This window comes from Squalius cephalus (assembly GCF_949319135.1).
Source record: "Squalius cephalus genome assembly, chromosome: 4".
Taxonomy (NCBI): domain Eukaryota; kingdom Metazoa; phylum Chordata; class Actinopteri; order Cypriniformes; family Leuciscidae; genus Squalius; species Squalius cephalus.
This window is the reverse complement of record NC_137125.1, coordinates 40,285,133-40,303,395: the sequence shown is the minus strand read 5'-3', so window position 1 is coordinate 40,303,395 and position 18,263 is coordinate 40,285,133. Positions and strand designations below refer to the sequence as shown.

General features: G+C 36.1%; 1 protein-coding gene across 1 annotated transcript in view; it reads right to left on the bottom strand.

The window, feature by feature from the left end:
• cacna2d4a (calcium channel, voltage-dependent, alpha 2/delta subunit 4a) overlaps positions 1–15,568 on the bottom strand; it is a 39,084-nt gene extending 23,516 nt beyond the window's left edge. Inside the window, exons 1-26 of the mRNA XM_079868244.1 lie at positions 15,133–15,568; positions 13,695–13,776; positions 12,603–12,719; positions 12,402–12,461; positions 12,153–12,315; positions 11,952–12,083; positions 11,578–11,638; positions 10,075–10,225; positions 9,880–9,954; positions 9,698–9,787; positions 9,502–9,615; positions 9,332–9,410; positions 7,960–8,093; positions 6,686–6,763; positions 5,421–5,501; positions 5,182–5,256; positions 4,975–5,061; positions 4,785–4,856; positions 4,599–4,660; positions 4,447–4,514; positions 4,305–4,350; positions 4,123–4,220; positions 3,725–3,818; positions 3,527–3,619; positions 2,897–3,027; positions 2,739–2,810 (exon numbers count right to left, since the gene is read on the bottom strand). Of these exons, the coding sequence (XP_079724370.1) occupies positions 2,739–2,810; positions 2,897–3,027; positions 3,527–3,619; positions 3,725–3,818; positions 4,123–4,220; positions 4,305–4,350; positions 4,447–4,514; positions 4,599–4,660; positions 4,785–4,856; positions 4,975–5,061; positions 5,182–5,256; positions 5,421–5,501; positions 6,686–6,763; positions 7,960–8,093; positions 9,332–9,410; positions 9,502–9,615; positions 9,698–9,787; positions 9,880–9,954; positions 10,075–10,225; positions 11,578–11,638; positions 11,952–12,083; positions 12,153–12,315; positions 12,402–12,461; positions 12,603–12,719; positions 13,695–13,776; positions 15,133–15,224 (2,407 nt within the window). The 5' untranslated portion in view covers positions 15,225–15,568. The remainder of the gene's footprint in view (positions 1–2,738; positions 2,811–2,896; positions 3,028–3,526; positions 3,620–3,724; positions 3,819–4,122; positions 4,221–4,304; positions 4,351–4,446; positions 4,515–4,598; positions 4,661–4,784; positions 4,857–4,974; positions 5,062–5,181; positions 5,257–5,420; positions 5,502–6,685; positions 6,764–7,959; positions 8,094–9,331; positions 9,411–9,501; positions 9,616–9,697; positions 9,788–9,879; positions 9,955–10,074; positions 10,226–11,577; positions 11,639–11,951; positions 12,084–12,152; positions 12,316–12,401; positions 12,462–12,602; positions 12,720–13,694; positions 13,777–15,132) is intronic.
• Positions 15,569–18,263: the final 2,695 nt, after the last annotated feature.

Below are 18,263 nucleotides of genomic sequence, written 5' to 3'. Positions count from 1 at the left end.
TTTTAACCCTTAACCCTACCCCAGTGTGAACTGAACATCATAACCCCCACATATCATATTTGAAATATTCCCACCTTATTTATCAGCGATAATATATTCTGTGCAATGTGACGTGACCCCAGTTTTTATGTTTTTAAGTGTGAGGTTTGTCCTTTGTATTGTGTAATAATTTGTGTTGATAACATTGTTTACGGTTTGTTGTTTCTCCATGTTCATCTCTAGAGGTCAGACTCGTTTTTGTAAGACTAGAAGAATCCAGCCCTGGCGTCTATCGTGAAGTGTCTTGAAGTATTGTGAAGTCAAGTGCTAATGTAGAGCAGGCTGAGGACTCTGTTGGTGTTAGTGGAGGGTGGCAGATTGTGGCTATTGGAACTGTTAATTACACCTTGGTGGCTAAAGAAGCACAGTGATAGCTACCCTCTAAACAAAAAACAGAAAGGAAATAGATGAGAGGGAAATAAACCTTACATTTATTAAGATAGACTTTTTCTGTGCAATATAAATCAATGTCTTTGTTGATCTGTAGTTTAATTCTGGATTAGGATGTAATAGCTGATTTAGTCTGATCTTTTCTCTTGGGCTGGCGATGGAGGAGAATCGATTGAGTCTGTGTGATCAGTTTTCTGCTTGTGGACCAATTTGCATAATTCGCTTTTCCTTGAGGGCAGATGTTGTTTAGACTAAATAATTCAGATAAATTTGACTTGGGCTTTCAGAAGCCCACAGATATAATATAAGCTTTTCTGCGGTAATCAGCCTCAGCAACTGGACGAAAAATGGAAAGAAAGACTGTCAGAAACTAGCTGCACACTGTTAATGTGAACCAGCATATTTTTTTCCTCAGTATTATTGAAAATTTAGAAACAGATTATAATGTCAAGAGTAACGTCATTATTGGGTGTTTTGCACAATGCTGCCATCTATAGGAAGGATGTGCAGAAGGAACAAGGGTGTGGAGCAAATATCACACCACCTCATCCGGATTTAGGAGATGCTCTTCCGCTGTAACTATAGCAACAATCTTTCCTACACACTATTCATTACCAATGCAAATTAGTGGTGTGGTTGCTGGCAAAAAAATTGTAAATCAAAGTACAACTAATTTGTGTGCTAATACCCACACCAGCAGTTAAGCATCTCTGACTTTTATCTTTGTGTTCAATGATATTTGCAGCCATATGCTGAGTATATATAAGTACAGATATACATTTATTCAAAAGTATGTTGAATATATGTATCTATTTTAATCTGTCTTACAAATTATTTATGAACAATAACTTGATTGCAAAAAATTGAGTATACTTTTCCCTGTGTTTCCTGTGAAAACTCCTTTTGTAGAGGAACTCCTAAAAATTCTCCATAAGAGAATTCAGAGAAAACTCATGAATTATTAATTAGAGGAGTTTTGTCTAATGGTTGCAGTCTCTCTTGCCATTACTGTTCTTTTAGCTCTTATTTTATACAGCATGTGTCATGGGCCTGTACTCTGCACGGGGCGACAAAACACATACCCTGTATCCTCTGTTATGTAAAAAGAAAAGACGAAAGCACTTTTGCCACTGGTGGACTAATACGTTCCCGTCAAATTGCACTTATTGCGAATAATCTCAAAAGTGAGCACATGCTTGTTTATTGACTGTCAGCAAATATGCCAGTGAATATGAAGAGCGGTATATAAATGAGCAGTGACTCTGCTGAGGTGTGTTTACTCTTGGTCCTGGCCTTACATTTAAGAGCAGGGACACCACACACACACACTTCACTACACGCTTTGTAAATCCCATTGGATTGATGAAAGGAAAGGATTTGCCCATTTGACTGAGCTGAAAGCATCTTCAAGATCTTTATGAAGTTCTGGTTTAATATCTTATAGCTTATTGATGTGACCCTTTCTTCACTTGACCTTTTTTCTAAGACTGATATGAGATCCTTCTTTATATTTTTCGCTTGATGAAAATCAGTTTGAAATATGATTTGTGATCTGTGATATAATTCTGTGTTAAAAATGAATAAAGAATGTATTTCTGTAAACGTTGAAGTGTAAGATTCAGCAAGCACTCACACACAGTTTTGCTCAAAGTAAAATGTTAAAATATGCTTCTTCAGATTCACACAAAAATGGAGAGAGATCCAGATTAAAAATCTAAACGGATGGATAAATGAAGGGGTCAAGCGGTGGCTGATTAGCATAGCACAGTAAGCCCCTGCTGGTTGATAATGTAACTAAACCATTATGGTGGCATTAAACATCATTTTCCATTGACTGCCATTCAAAATAACCATGTATTTTTCCAGAAAAAAACAACATTTATATTACAGTAGACAATAGCTTTGCCTGTGATTTTTTGAGGGCTCTAAAAGCTTGAAACGGATTTTCAGAGCAAATGCTAAAGGAATGAGAATACTAGCAGATAACGTATCCCAAATTCCTATCAAGTGACTTCCTGTCCTTTAATATATTTTCCTTTTCATGAATGCATTAATACAGTTCAAGTCATCAATTATGTGTGTCTGTGTGAGTAATGAGAAAATAGCAAAAGCCAAGGTCATGTTGAGGAAAAGAAATGTTCATGTTGGAGAGGTGAACTCCATACATGGTTGAACATCCAAACATGGGCACATGTGCTCACTCACATACTTAAAATGGACAAAGATAATAGCAACTCGATGGGTGTCCTTTGATCAGCACAGACTAATAAAAAAGATTCAAAGATAAGAATAACCAGGGAAGATCATACCTCCAGCAAGTGCTGTCTTTTTGTTTACAGTGACTGTAACAGACGTGACTGCAATCACAACCCTTCCATCCACTGCAGGGAAAGAAAAATAAATACTGAGCACAATACATTCAATAGGGTGTAAAGTCTTTTGATATGGACAGCAGGGTGCGCACTACCTTGTGTGTTGTCCTCTGTAGGAACGTAGTACAAAAAGCTTCCAGCTGGATTCTCTGCTGCACGCCGATACCAAACAGGGTAATGGTCCAGAGTAAAAATATTCTCCTTATCGGATGGAGTTAAGAATTTTCTGCAAAAAAAAAAAAACATCAAAAAGAGATTCATATGTGTTGAGTATATACATTAGCATTTGTTTAGTGATTTATGTATAGCCACATTAACTAATGTTTATTTTAATACCACATTCTGTTTTTCATGTTACTGCCTGTTCCTCTCTACCTTCCCGAAGTTGAGAATTTTAGAGAGCATATTATGTGAGGCCATGGGTGGTCTTAAAGGGATAGTTCACCCAAAAATTTAAATTCTGTCATCATTTACTCACCCTCAAACCTGTATGAATTTCTTCTTCTGAACATAAAAGAAGATATTTTGAAGAATGTGGGTAACCAAACAGTTGATGGGTGCAGAAGAAAGAAATTTATACAGGTTTGGAACAACTTAACGGTGAGCAAAATTATGACAGGATTTTCATTGTTGGGTGAACTATCCCTTTAGGAAAACCTATGGCAATGCAGATGTGGTTTATACGGTTGAGTCGTGATGTGGAGCTCTTAATTAAATGTACTCACTTCCCCACACGTTTCTCTACGCCAACATATCTGGCCATCCTCATGAGGCCGGAGCGTGTGCCCAGGAACGCCGTCTCCACACCCGCATCAATTCTGCACATCGGAGGCGTGCAAAAGAATGAGAAAAGTCACGGCCGAGCACGTATTTCACTAATGAAACTTGTCTGTGATGCTGTGTGTGTGGGTGGGAAATAGTACCCGGAGGCGTTGAGCAGAAGTGCAGTCCAGTAGGCTTCCATAGGAGCTGTGATGACTGCGTCAAACAGAGTCTGCTGCAGGAGTCTTTCATCACCTGAAGAACAGACAGAACAGAACCAAATAGCAGATATCATCAATCGTCATTCAGATCAAATTGTTTAACTGCCTACGAAAGTGGTTATGCTGTACAGTTGCAAAGATATGAGATGATTTATAAGTGCAACTAATTATTGAGCTTTGTGCCAAAACCTTGCAAGTGGCAACAAGTAGGTGCATTGTTTTTACTCATTTGTAATTCTACATGAATAAAACTAAATGTAATGATAGAAGTAAAAATCTCAAATACTATGTTAAAACTTTGAGTCTAGTGTCTAAAGGCCTCTAGAGGCAGAACTCACACTCCAGGTCTGGTTCTTTCCCTAACAGATATCGAACCACGGCCTGAAACTGTGTCAGTTTGCGGTGATGTGGATCGATGTCTGTCTCACAGTATGTCCTGAAACAGCAAAAAAACGTACAATCAGAAAATATCACATCATTTCAGATTCTAATCTAGTTCTTAGCCTTAATTAACACCCACCATTCATTAGCAATAGTGACATCAGATGCTGTCAGGTCATGTAGGCCTGTAGACAGAATTTTCAATTTTCAAATGATAGCAGTAAACAGAGACAGGCAAATTATTATATTATTTTTGCAGGTAATAATTTGAAAATCTTTACCCTCTTCAACTGAAACATTTCCGATGAAAGCATTCTTCCCGTGACCATTGGTAAGTACAATTCCAAGACTAAAAACATAGACGCATAATAACACATAAGCAGAATTTAAATATACAGTCAGCATGTTTTAGACTCCAAAAAATGTAACTCACCTGAATGGAGTTTCGTTGATGGTGGTGTAAAAATATTCATTTTTCAGGAAGACAACTCTCCTCTGAGAAGGGAAGACGTCGGCATGTGAGTATGACAGTCACGGCTAGGTTATTATGGGATAAAAATGAATGAATCAAACTAAAGTAATCTTATGAGAAGCGAATTAAAGGACAAAATCAACTCACTCCTTTCTCTACTGTTGCTCTGACATCCAGAGAGATTGTCCCACTTTCCCCTCTCACCATTGCCGTTCTCAACTAGAGGATCAACACACACAAACACCTTGAAGCAATTGATCTAAAAATGGTGTGATGGATGTGTGAGTGTGTGAATGTTTATTTATATGTGTGTGTGTGTGTGTGATGTTCCACTCACTGTGTATTCTGTATCTTCCCACTCCACCTCTGAGAGATCCACACTGTTATAGTTAGGCTTTGGCCTCAGCTTCTTACCGTCTTTATACTAACACAAAGTATAGAAAACATCAACGTTAATGAGATACAAAACTAATTACACAATGTAATCAACTCTTATAGACAATAGGTAATAGGTGTAAGATCTGTGGAATAGTTTGTAGCTTACCAGAGGTCGAAGGTCAGGATGAGAGAGTATATAACCATTATTAGTATTTAAGAATGCATAGCCGTGAACTCCCAGCTGAAACGGCAAAGAAGTCAAAATAATAAATTCAGTAAAATCACATATTTATTAATCAGTCAGCAGTTTAAACAATCATGGATATAGTCTGCCCTGTGAATGAAAAGACCTTAGATGTGATCAGCGTTATTGTGAACAGAGGACTGATGACATTATGAAGGCACCTTGTATCGAGGAGCCAATCTCATGAGCTCTTTTAAAGGGACATCAGTGCCAACCACACCAAGGAGGATCCCGTGAGACAGCTAACGTTACACACAAAGAGAAAGAGCAAAGTCAAAACTATGAACAATACAATTTTAAAATAAACAGTTGAATTGAACTTATGTTCTAAAATTGTAAATGGTCTAAAACAGGTCTCATTGCATCAGCTTGTTGTAGAAAGTGTTAGCAGCATCAACTCGTTATCTATGGACTTTTAAGGTAATCAGCTAACCAAGCTAGTTACTTTTATTGTGGCCGTTTTATTCAGTTTTAATATCCAAATGTTATTGAGAAGAAGAAAAAGTGAAAAGCTTTTAGATATGCACATGCAATTTCCATCGGTTATGCTCATCTTTGGTAACTCCTTTGAAGGCTTCTCAAGTAGCCTAAAACAGTTCTAGCTTAAACCTGGACCGGAAGTGATGCAACCTTCATAATCTATAGGTTTTTGCAAATTCAGAATAATTCACTTAGAATCGTAATGAAATTGTATTAGATGCGAATAAAATGTGTTTAAAGGATTCCCCTGTTGTCAAGGACATATCAATTAGTTATGTCTGGTTAGGCTGTAAGCGCATTCACGCGCTCTTTTTTTCCGTCATCAGGGTTGGAGAAAGCCGTTTGAGGAAGCGTCGACTGAGAGTGTTATTTACAAATGGTCATCATCCTTTTTAGGTACAAAGTCGGGTCATATATTCAAATTGTAGCGAAATCAGTTGTATAAACATGTTAAGAGTATTTAATAGTGTATATTTAATGTTTTCGCTGGATTATGAGAGCTTATGTTAGATTTATAATTAATGTGACGAAATTCCAGTATAGTAAAGTCCCAATATCACGAACTCCCACAGTAGTTTAACTGAAAAAAAAGTACATTTTGAGTACATTTTTTAATGATTCAGTCAACCGATTCATTCATTATTAGCCTATCATTATTTATTGAAACATGATTTATTCTTTATCTTTATTTAGAGATAGACTTTTCTCATGACAACAACAGTAATAACCTAAATAATGTCATTTTAATTATGTATAATTTATTAATTATTTATTTTGAATTCATTATTATGTTTGAGCCATTTTTAGACATTCATTATTCTTCCGCCCCTTTCTATCCTTGTTGAATGAGACTTGATTACATGATGAACTGAAGGAAAAAGATGTTTCTGTTTTTGTCCAGACTTTTTTTTGTGGAGCCGCACTTTCCCTTATATATTCAACTCACTGTTTCTTCTTTCTTGCTGAACACAGGCATGGCCACAGAGGTCATCAACAGCAAACTCTCAGCCTGTGTGTTAAAAAGCTGAAAGACGAGAAAGAGAAAGAGAGAAGGCCTGTGAAGTGGATGAAACCCTGAATGAGACCATAGGATACTTCCATTAAGAGCAGGTGCTTCACTGGTAGGTGGATTCAGTTCCTTATTGTTCTACGTTGCAAAATACGGTAACGCTTTACAATACAGGTGCACTAATATGCATTTATTCATGCTTAACTAATGCATGGATAATGTTGAGTTAATGTGTGACTCATGAAGAACTAAACCATTCATTAAAGATTACCGCAAGAGTCACCCAAAATAAAGTGTTTCCCAAAATACAGTAACTACACCAACACTGAAACTGAGAAAAATGGCTTCAGAGTTTTTGAATGAATAGATTTTACATTTTTCCCACTCTGTTTGCTCTCTAAATTTGAGCACAGCTTACCAAACAAATTTGTCACTGGACAGACCCGATTTCAGTCATAACTCAGTTTTGACCAAACGTGTAGTTACTGTCTATTTTGGCATGTATAGTCATCGGCATCAACAGAATTATAAAGAAACTCTTGTAGGTTTCCACAGAATTCAAATATTCAAAGAATTCAAATCTTCCACATTCAAATTTCCCCTCTTGGCTCCATGTAGCACACGTATCATATTTAAATCCCCATAATCAATGCAGAAAATGTGTCTGTAGCTCCTTTTTGCCTCTGTAGCTATCATATTAAATATTAGACTTGTTGATCACAAATTAACAAAACAGCACAAACACGTTTAGAACTGCAATCCTGTTGATTTAGACTCTACCAGACATTTGATGAGGACCTAGATTACATTAAAAACTTCACAGAGGTCAGAATTTCTAAATACAACTAAAATATATCTAAAAGAGAAGCTATGAACTCTAAACTGCAAGAACACATGAACTATTGCTTTTGGATGTATACAGGATATATTTCGATCTACTGCGGAGAACGAAAGAATTTACCTCAGCTGTATTGGGTAGCTGGAATGGGATGACAGGAAATAATGACAGACATAATGAAGTAACAGACATAACAAGATCACATTCGGAATCAGATAATGAAATCACAACATGAGAGGTTCAAGATTAATGTAGACAGAAATGATCAATATGAAGGTTTGGGACAATATGCAACATCACCTTTTGTGTACAGTACCGACTGTACTAGTGCAAAAAGAAAGAGAGAGTGAATGAGAAAAGGTAAGCAACTCACCACACTGTCCATGTAAGCCTCTGTCCAGATGATGTCATGATCATGGTCGATGACCATTGGCCTGCTCAGCACATGAAGATATTCCATTACATTCTCCTGTACATCCGCCAGAGTAGAGATATGGGTGTAGTAACCTAATTACAAGCACACAACAACAAAGGTAATGTAATTTTTTTTATTTATTTATCTGTTACCAGCAGAGGGCACAGCTGTCACAATATTTAATTAAATTATAATAGAACGGGTTGTGGACAGCATGGAAATTAGGGCTGTCAAACGATTAATCGCGATTAATCGCATCCAAAATAAAAGTTTGTGTTTACATAATATATGTGTGTGTATGGAGTATAATTATTTTCTATATATAAATACACACACATGCATATATATTTAAGAAAAATGTGTTATATATATATAAAATATTTATATATAATATAAATATATATACACAGTATATACATGCAAATATTTCTTAAATATATACATGCATGTGTGTGTATTTATATATAGAAAATAATTATACACCATACACACACATATATTATGTAAAAACAAACTTTTATTTTGGATGCGATTAATCGCGATTAATCGTTTGACAGCCCTAATGGAAATATCAAGAATTTTTTTTAATTGTTATTTCCAAGCTTGGGAAAGGCAGGAGAAAAATAAATACTAAATAAATAAATGATTTTTTTTTTTTTTTTTGAAAAAGTTTCTTTTGCCAATGTAATTTTGCTTGGGTCTAACATATTTCATTGGCTTGAAACTGCTCTTTGTTATTTGTGTTGTTATTTTTAACAAAATAAAACGATTAAAAATCATTACTAGTAAGTGAAGTAAAGCTGAAATAAAGTAAAATCTAAATATTGATGAAATAAATAAATAAATAGAGGAAAAACTTAAACTTAAAAATACTTAAATGAAAATTAGAAATGTTGTCCTGCCACTTAACTTAAATAAGTTCAAGTTGAAGTACTAAATTACTAAAACTAAAATAAAATTAATTAAAGATAGAAATAACACTAAAAATTATAAAAATGAAAAAAGTAGAAATGATAGAAAAAGTAGAAATTATTATAAAAATAAGAAATTACAAAAATTGAAATGTAAACTGAAAAAAAAAAAAATTACTAAATACTATAATGGTATATAAATAAAACCAAAATATAAATATACAGTAATGCGATTTTTTAAATTCTGTAACAAATGACTGGAAAAGAAATGGGAATTGAAACCATTGTGCTCACAAAAACATTTGCATTATAAAAACTATACAAAGTGTGCACATCGTACATTTTCTGTGCAAATAATAGAACTCACTAGCTCAGGTAGTTTCCCACAATGCTCTGCTTTAATTGCAGGAGGATCTCACCTTTATTGTTGCAGGCAATCCATTTGACATTGTCAGCAAATGTTAGCTCTCGTCCAATTAGATATGAGAACACGCGCACCTGTTTGATAGTGTATTATTTTATCAGATTATGCACACAGGTAAAGCATGTATCCATAGTGACTTTTTGTTTGTTTGTGCACATTTGGTACCTTGCGGTCTGGCCAGTTGAACTCCTCAAACACCTTCTGGAAATCCTCCATGGCTCCATCAGTAATCAACATTATTGCCTGGTTACATAAACTACCCCTGCCTTCCGCTGCTGCCTACGCACACCCAGAGCCTTTTGATAGATCAGTATTTCTATATGGATAAATATACATCCCTCAAACATTAACACACACTCACCTCGTTCAGAATCTTAAAGGACTCTTTCATGGCTTTCTTCACCTTTCCTTCACCTTTTACCTGCAATCCCTCCACCAAAAGTTTGAAGTGCTAGAAAGAATTAGAATGCATGAATGCAGCAAATATTAAAATCTCAACTGGCAACTGAATTCACTGCTCTGTGCAAGCCGAGAAAACGTTACCTCACGGTTATCCAGGTCGGCCTGTACGAGCGTGCCTTTAAAACAGGGCTCTACATACCGGACATAATCACTGTACTGGAAAGAGACAAAATTTGAACTCTTATTGAGGATAATAACTTAGATTTACATGGAAGAAATTGTATTGCTTGCCATTTGTTTTGTGTAAAGGTTTAGTTTGAAAATTTCTGTTCTTACCGCAATGACGTTGACAAAGTCGTTTTCGCCGAGTGTGTCTAGAATGGTGTTGATGGTGTGTTTTGCAATAGTGAGCCTCAAACCCTTCATGCTGCCGCTGATGTCCACAACGATGATGATGTCTTTGGGGGACGTGGCTGCCTGGATGTACCTGAGAGAGAGAGAACAAAACAGAAGTGTTCTCTTAAATGAAGGTGTCGTACAGTTTGAGAGATGTGTTTTTAAAGGTCTTTTTGAAATGCTTACAAGCTCAGGTCAGTGTTGTTAACTAAAACTATTACTATTGTACTATTACAAATCGTAAAATAAAAATATTTGATGCAAAACCTAAACTAAAACAAGATTAGAAATATTGCCCTGGCAATAAGTTTTAAATTGAAGTACTAAATTGACTTATACTGAAACAAAATCAAATAAAGTTAAATAGAAATAGAAAAAAACTAAAACTAATAAAGATGACAAAAAACAACAAAATGGCTAATATGAAAATGAAAATATATACTAAAATAACTCCATGTGCCCACTGTTTGTCTATTGACGAACAGTCAAGACCTTTCACAGTAATAATTCCTCAACCGGATAACAGTGTGAAATCTCATCTGGGTAATGTTCTGAGAGAAGGAAATAATGAGATCACTTTGAGAAAGTGAGAGAGAGATTGAAACTGAAGACTGAACATTACATCAATAGTCCGTTATTCACATTTTTAATTGGCTTACTTGTAGATTTTTAACTTACTCGTGTCGCAGAACTACTCAGATTATATATACACAGCAAGTGATCATTGAAGCTGTTAGATTTAGGAACGTAACACAATACAACGGGTGAGTACTTTGCGTTCATTACTGCTAAAGAGATTGTGTGCATTAGCTGTAATAGTGTTAGTCCTGGCAGAAGGTATTTAAGGAAACTGGGCAGATGAAGCAGTCAGTCATGGAAAGGAACCTAGATTAAAATCTTTCACTGAGATCCGACCTGCTTCTTGACCCTGGACTGCGGTTAAATCACTAATCTTTTGATGTTGCCTTGAGTCCTTAACGGTTTTTGAATTTCTGTCATGAGCGTCACGTTTTTAAGGTGTGTCAGGTTTAAAGTGAAGGTTGAAGTGTGTACACTACCGCTCAAAAGTTTGGGGTCTGTATTTTTTTTTTTTTTTTTAATGGCTTACAAAGAAGTCTCTTATGCTCACATGAGCCTTCATAAATCATTCTAATATGCTGATTTGGTTCTTAAGAAATATATGTTATTATCAATGTTGAACAGCTTAATAGTTTTGTGAAAAACCTTGATACATTTCTTTGATTTACTGTATTGAAAGCACTGTTCCAAAGAACAGCATTTATTTAAAATAGAAATGTCTTTATAGTGTCACTTTTTTCGCATCAATTTAATGAATCCTTGCTGATTAAGTGTTCATTTCTTACAAAAGAAAAAATACTGACTGGGAAATGGACACTATTGTAGTTTTATACAGTACATCCACACACACACATTCAAACTCACCAGTTGCGATTCCTGCCATCAAAAGTGACAACTCCATTTTCATCAGGTGTCCACTTGATACCTTAAAAAGCATATTGAATATGTTTACTGTCTCCTCTCCATGAGAGAGATGGAGAAGGATTTCTGTGTTCATATGCATGTAAGATCTGGGAAGCCTGAGTTTATCAGTTTGGTTACTGTGTCAATACTGTGATGACATGATGATGAATGAGAGAAGCAGAGAGAAGAGGCCTGAGTCATTGTCACAAATAATTACACCAGTAATTCTGTGTCAATCAGACTCTCATCTCTCTGTCCTGTGTCTGAATGAGCAAAACTGCATGTTCAGTATCCTGCAATGGTGCATTTGAAGGACTAAGGCTGTTGATGATTACCAGGGTAAAGTCTGAAAAATCCCGTTGAACTGCCGAAGTATTGCCAGGTTAGAGTCGGGTCCTTCTCAAAGTTACTGATAAATATGTCATTCAGTGCTTCTGACATAAACACTCCGTTCAGAATATCAGGATCTGAGAGACAGAGAGAGATCTGCTTTATCTTCAGTTTCTAATCAGGGATGAAAATGCACTGTGTCTTACCTTTGTTATAGACATTGGTGGGCACTTGTATGACACTTTGCTGAGTATTGACAGGCAGTTTGTTGAAGTGTTCATTCTCCTCCAGAGGAAATTCACCCCCCAGAGCCAAATTGTTCCCATCCTCGTCTACTTCGTTAATCATCATGGAGTTGAAGTAGTCAAACTGCAGAACAACAAGTGTAAATATATGGATATAGACTGAGGGATGAACAGGAGAGTAAGGGGAAGGATGGACGATGGATAGCTCACCTCTAATGTGGCATTATATTCATGATAGAAATCAGCATCCTCTGCTATCTCTGCCATTCTCTGTATAAAACACATTCAAATAAATTCAGGAGATTGCCTTCTTTTTGATCATCCAAAAAACAGCAAATAATTAAATAGTTAAAATTAGTTTTTATAACTGTTTAGAATTACACATTACTACAATATACTGATTTCTCTGACCTTGACCGACTTCATCTTCCTGCCCAGCATGTTCTCCATTTCTTCAGCAAATTCCTTCACCATCTTTAAACCATCCACTTCCACCATCTTGATAATGGGCTCCACATCTTTATATTTCTATGCACAGATGCAAACAAACACACACACACACACGTTTTATGCGGACTTGCATAGACATAATGTTTTTTATACTGTACAAACTGAATGTTCTATCCCGTAACCCTACCCATAAACACAACCCTCACAGAAAAATTTCTGCATTTTTACATTTTCAGAAAACATAATTTAGTATGATTTATAAGCTGTTTTCCTAATTGGGACCAAAAAATGTCCCCACAAATAAAAAAAAAAATAGTATTACTATCTTTATGGGGACATTTTGGTCAAACTCTACATCAGCACTCTATCAAAGGCCACTGAGGGCAGAATCCTGCTCTCCACCAATTGGCCATTGGAACACGAGGTCAGACAGGGATAATCCACCACCACAAAACACTGTAAGAGTACCAGGCTTTATTCTGAGCTTAGATTAGACACAGGAAAAACAAAAAAGAGAGAGAAGGAACAGAGGGAGGAGGAGATGCTGCAGTCTGGGAAGGTTAATCTTCTTCCTGCCTCACTGTTCAGGCACATCCTGCTGTTGTGCTGCACTAATAAAGGGCCTTAAGGTGAAAGAACGCCTACATATTCAGGTCAGATATAAACTGGTCGTTATATGTCTTTCTGGTATGCAGATGGGCTGCTCGTAGGCTGGCACCGGGTCTGTGGTTAACAGTACAAAGTAGTGTTAATTAGCGTGTAGTGTGAATTCAAACAGATGCCAGATAACTGGACACAGCTGCATATGGCATTTTCCAGCGGTTAGACGCATTGCTAATGTAGTGATTTACGGATAAAACCTGCTTCCTCTGCAGATTATCAGACAATATCAGAAATGTCCCTGATTGCTTTGATATTAGGATTGAAATGAGGGGGTAAAGACAAAGACAAATTTCAGGAATAATCCGTTATCAGGAGTAAAAAATATAATTGCAGTGCTAAACAGCAGAAGAGTCAAAATTACTCATTCTTTTACTGTCACAATAGACAAACCTTCTGTAAGAGTTGGCCACCTGAGTATCTGTTTGACAAGGCCAAAATCTGTTTTCCAAAGGCATTGGCCCACTGTTGAACCCTGTTCAAAACACAAACGAAAAGCATTAGACATTAAATCTTCCTTTTGTTACATTTTATTTAAGCAATATCACAGCCCGGTGTTCAACAGCATGTGAGCATGATATTCATTTTAAAATGGATCTTAAAATAAATATCAAGTAACTGACATTTCAGACAATAAAATGTCTAGGGGAGGGACATTCTCATTCCAGAGAGCATTTGATTGGATGAAAATCTGTAGTATAGGATGAGTCATCAATATTTTTAGTCTAGCAGTTTGGAGTTAGGAAGATTTTTTTGTTGTTGTTGAAAGAAATTAATACTTTTATTCAGCAAGGACATACTAAATTGATCAAAAGTGATGTTAAGAACATTTATAATGTTACACAAGCATGCGTTTTTTTTCCGATTCATCAAAGAATCTTTAATTTATCACTGTTTCAACAAACATATTAAGCAGCACAACTGATAATAAAGTATTTCTTAAGCAGCAAATCAGCATATTATGATTTCTGAAGGACCATGTGATAATGAAGACTGGAGAAATGGCTGCTAAAAATTCAGCTTTGCCATCACTGGAATAAATGATTTGAAAAAAAAAAATATTAAAAGAGAAAACAGTTATTTTAAATTGTAGTAATATTTCACAGTATTACAGTTTTTACTATATTTTTGATCAAATAAATGTAGGCTACCCTTGGTAAGCAGACTTCTTTCAAAAACATTAAAAAATCCAACCACAAACTTCAACGGTAGTGTATATGTTATCTAACACATATGGACTAAAACCTAAACTCATATTTTGATTAATGGCAAGGAGATCCTTGAAATCAGACAACAGAAGCAGTTAGCAATTTCTTTCTCAAACATGTATTTTAACTGACGGTGAGGGGTTAATGAAAATGTTCTGCTTTTGCTCTGCCAGTGTGACTGCTAAAGATTTTAAGCTTATCAAGGTTTGCTTGTTTTCCATAATTTGACTTTCAGGAACTAAATTAGCCCTCAGAGAGATCAAAAAGTCTGTTCAAACAGGCTGTGTGTGTGGATTTTGAGCGAATGTTGCCAATTGGAGGTTAAGCTTTGGCTTACAGTGCTTTTACAGTAGCTGTATTCAAGCAGTGACAGGAGGTGTTCAGGTCATGACCTGCACGCATTAAGATGAGATCTGGGGACAAACTGCAGTTCTGCACAAGGATTCAGAGGAGTGCTATAGTGGTCTGTACTATGAGTTTCTTAAATGTGCGAGGGCAAAGTCCATATTTATGTTAAATTTAGCAATACAGGAGCCTAAAAAGATGATAGTTTCTCTCACATTGTGCATATCTTGTAGCTGTGGGGTTGTTTAGAAGTGTTTGGAGGGTTAAGCTAAACTCACGTTTCAGGCGATATCCTCATCTGAGCTTGTGTTTGGATGACAGCACCTGAAAACAGCACCCAGAGCAGTGTGATGCCCTTCATCCTACCCATCAACCCCTGCCACGTGCATAAAACAGCAGTTTGTGTGATCTCCAGCTCACTGGATCTTGAAGACAGACTATCTGCGGTAGTCCCAGTCTAGTCTTGATATCAGATTGTAGCCAACAGACACTCCGGAAGCTTCAGAAGTGTGCTTTGGATGACACAGAAATCTTCCCGGAAAGTTCTTGTAAAAAAAATGACATCCGGCTCTTTTATCCCCATTCCTGATCATCCCCCCTTGATGTTTACATCTCTTCTTTCCATCATTCTCTTCATCACACCATTTCTTTATAAAAAATCCTCTAAGAGTTCCACCGATGTCTTCTCTTCTCTCTCATGCTCATCTTATGTTCAACACAGCTGGGAGGAACTGAAAGAGAAGCAGAAACACTCACTGCCTTTGCCCTCCCCACTATGATAATCCACATGGATTACTCTCAACTTCCACAGTGGGGGAGAGAGACAGAGAGAGAGAGAGATGTAGAGGATGTACAGTAGGGTGGGTGAGGGGCAGATGTGTTGGAATAGAGAGATAAAAAGAAAGAAAGGGGTGAGCGGGAGAGGGTTTCTGTTAGAGGATTATTAGTGTTTCAGGAGATGGCCATTGTCTGTGAGAAAGAAGGAAACTAAACCTTGCACCAGAAAAGGACACTGAAGCAGCACTCGAAATGTATGAATGTCGTTGCGCCAGTGGAACCTACAAGCAAATTATGCTAGATATTTTCTCAACTTTTTTTCATACTTTCTCATTTTTCTGAGCCATTTAGGTATTGACTTTTAAACAACTGCCCAAAGTGATTTTTACTGTATGGAGCCCCTAAAGGAACATGGTGATGGTAAAAAAAAAAAAAAAAAAAGAGAGAGAGAGATGGAATAGAATGAAAAATTATATTTCATTGTTGTTACATTCTCTCGTAATAGTAATGCTTTCCCCCGAGAAACTTTCAGTTCGCTTGCAAAACATTTGCGCTTTCTCTCTAAACTATTGCGTTCCCTTGAGAAACTTTGCGTTCACATGCCAAAGCATTGAAATATATATTTATCCTCCCACCCACATTTTATTTAATCACAAAAGTTTTTCAAGAGAACACAGTTTTTCAGCAAAACGGGAAAGGTTTATGAGCAAACACATTTTCTTGGGGAACGCAAAAACATCTTTACTGACACTTTTGATCACTTTAAAGCATCCTTGCTAAATGAAAGTAGTTTAAGTAAAAAATCAAATCTTACTGACCCGAGTTTTGAACAGAGCATGCTATAAAGTAACAATTTCACACGTGTTGTTCATCACATTAATGAACACATTCCGCTAATGTAATTTTTGATATCTCCTGAAGAAGAGTCCAAATATTTTTGTCTTCATTTCATATAATTTCATTTCATACATATCTATTCTTTTATCATTTAAAACCCCCAAAACTTTTTTTTAATTAAATGGGCTTCTACTTTTCTTTAAAACAATCATCTGTCTTCCAGTGAAGTCTCATTTGACTTTAATAGCAGCAGTATGAGTATACATCGCCCATCCTGTTTCCCTAAAACACACACACACACACGATTGTGAGTTTCAGTGTCCAGATGTCATGCTCTGGATTTCTTCCGCTGACCTAGTTAGTGTAGATAACGGCTTCCATCCTTCAGACAGATGCACACCTGCATGAAGTGTGCTTATGCTTTCAGATGTAAGCTGAGGATTTCAGTCTTGTGTCAATGAAGGAGACCGTGACTGATTACAGAATGATGCATTTTGCACTGCTCATGCAAGAGAGAACAATTGTAAGCTTTATTGTGAAATATGTGTGGTTTTTTTGAGGAATTTAATTGCTATTGATAATATGACTGAGGAAAGAAGAAAGTTCAAAATGTAAGGGTCAATAAGATTTTTTTTTAAATTATTAATACTTTTATTCAGCAAGATAGCATTAAATTGACTGAAAAAAAGTGTCAATAAAGACACATGTAATGTTTCAAAAATATTTCTATTTCAAATAAATGCTGTTCTTTTAAACTTTCAATCAGTTTTGCTCATATTTGGGTGCAAATATTTGTGAATGCAGTTTTAGCATAAATGGTAAAAAACTTGACCCCAAACTTTTGAACAGTATAGTGTAACAAAAGTTATCTTTTAACACTGGTCTTTTAATCTCCTGGTTTTCATCCTAGTACACATTTCTGTTCAAAGCCTACATTGTATAATCCATGTATAGAAGGCAACCTACAATTTTCAGCATATTGTTTAATAAATTCAGCGTGTATCAACCATGCATCTGGCTAGAACTGTTATAAATGATTTTTTATTGTAAATTTGATTGATTTTAATAAACTGATGTTTATTGTTGTTATTAAGTCTTGGTGTAGAACCCCATTTTCTAAATGTCTGGAAAATTAATTAGACTGATGTCAAACATAAATGCTGTAATAAAACTAATCTGTAATTACTGACTTACCTGCACACAGAGTACAAAAATACCCAGAGGGAAACACACATGCATGTGATCCTCCCTTGTTGCCTGTAGGAGGGTCGTAATGTGACCGTGTGTGAGTGGGACAGGCCATACAAATCAGCTGAACCCAACACACAAAATCTAAGCATGAAGCATACGTTTATAATCTATCACCCGTAACAGCACGTGCACTCCTAGTAGCACTCTGGCTGTTGGCATACTCATTTAGATTTAAGCGCTTATTTTAAATTGCTTATGAGTTCATCAGCTCTAATGCTTATGATAGCTGCTATCTCATAAATCCACACAATCAGTAATTAACTGGGAAGACTAGAGGGCAGCAAGATGTCTTGTTAAAAGGTTCCCACAGCTTTTAACCAATCAAATTTCATGATTTTTTCAGTTGTTTGTAATTGACAAATGTTATTGACAATGTTGACAATAAAGGCAGATTCACACCAAGGACAATAACTATAATGATATAGATATTTAAAACAAAATTGTTCTAAAGAGAGTCCACACAACAACTATACAGGTAAACTCCAGCTGATGAATGATAAAAAGTGACAGCCAATCAGAATCTATCCTGCTTTAAAGAGCTTGA